Source organism: Propithecus coquereli, unplaced genomic scaffold (genome assembly GCF_000956105.1).
Source record: "Propithecus coquereli isolate 6110/MARCELLA unplaced genomic scaffold, Pcoq_1.0 Scaffold83, whole genome shotgun sequence".
Lineage (NCBI taxonomy): Eukaryota > Metazoa > Chordata > Mammalia > Primates > Indriidae > Propithecus > Propithecus coquereli.
Genome location: NW_012154507.1, coordinates 7,088,685 through 7,089,785, shown reverse-complemented (window position 1 = coordinate 7,089,785; position 1,101 = coordinate 7,088,685). Strand labels below are relative to the sequence as shown.

At 38.6% G+C, this 1,101-nt stretch overlaps 1 protein-coding gene across 1 annotated transcript in view; it reads right to left on the bottom strand.

Moving 5' to 3' along the window:
* The window catches only part of NIN (ninein (GSK3B interacting protein)), a 95,582-nt gene that overhangs the window by 18,455 nt on the left and 76,026 nt on the right, over positions 1 to 1,101 (bottom strand). The window contains exon 23 of the mRNA XM_012663747.1: positions 638 to 751. Within this exon, the coding sequence (XP_012519201.1) occupies positions 638 to 751 (114 nt within the window). The remainder of the gene's footprint in view (positions 1 to 637; positions 752 to 1,101) is intronic.

Here is a 1,101-nt window from a genome sequence, read left to right as displayed (position 1 = left end):
GCAGGATTTCCTGAGGTCTGAAGTTCAAGACCACCCTGAGCAACAGCAACACCCCCATCTCTATAAAACATCAGAAAAATTAGCCGGGTGTGGTGGCACACGCCTGTAGTCCCCACTACTCGGGAGGTTGAAGCAGGAGGATCACTTGAGCCCAGGAGGTGGAGGTCGCAGTGAGCTATGATGACACCACTGTACTATAGCAAGGGCAACAGAGTGAGACCCTATCTCAAAAAAAGAAAAAGGCATTTTCTTTTAAAGGAGGGACCAGCTTTACCTACGCCCCACCAATCAAGAGTGAACAGCATTATGAAAGTTGTGAGCAAGAAAGTCACCCTCTTTTTAGATAAATTTATGTTACTTTATCACCTGGATGGGAGAAAGTAAAATAATAGTTTTTTTTAAATTGAAGTGGTTGGGATTCATTTGTAGCAATAGAATTTTAAAGTCTATAACATATATAAGTTACATATCTAGAAGAATTAGCAATAGGACCTTACAAACAGACTTTAAGTCCTCAACTTGACCGAGCAATAAGTTAGTTGACAGGACTCAGTACAAAGGATACCTGGTGGCTTCAAACACTAGACCATCAGGTACATACTGTTCTGTGACCCCCACAAGCTGCACATAGTCTTACTTGTTTCATTTTCTCCAGTTCGTCTTTGAGAAGGAGGTTTTCCTGTTCCACAATATGGGTCTGTATTTTAACTTCGGAAAGTTCCGCCTCCAGAGAAGACACTAAAGCAGAGGACTACGAGAAAAATTAAAAAATCAAATGACAGACATATTCATTTAGGCTGGGAAACCTTACAAGGTCCACAAAAAGTGATATTAAGGAAACAATAATATAAATTCAATGATGCACTGTTTTGTAACCATTTTCCTTATACTCAACAGAACTAACCAAAGCAATCTTTTAAAAGACTTTCCATTTAAATGGCATGAATATGCTTTCTAAGGTAGTTTTTGCATGTTTCTCCAACGTAAAGTTATTATCTTTCTCTTGGGGAGGACACTTGGAAACTATGCAAATCCTGTTTCTCCTCAACTTCTGCTTGTTAATTTTAGTATCTATCAATGCATTCTGTTTACAACTTATTA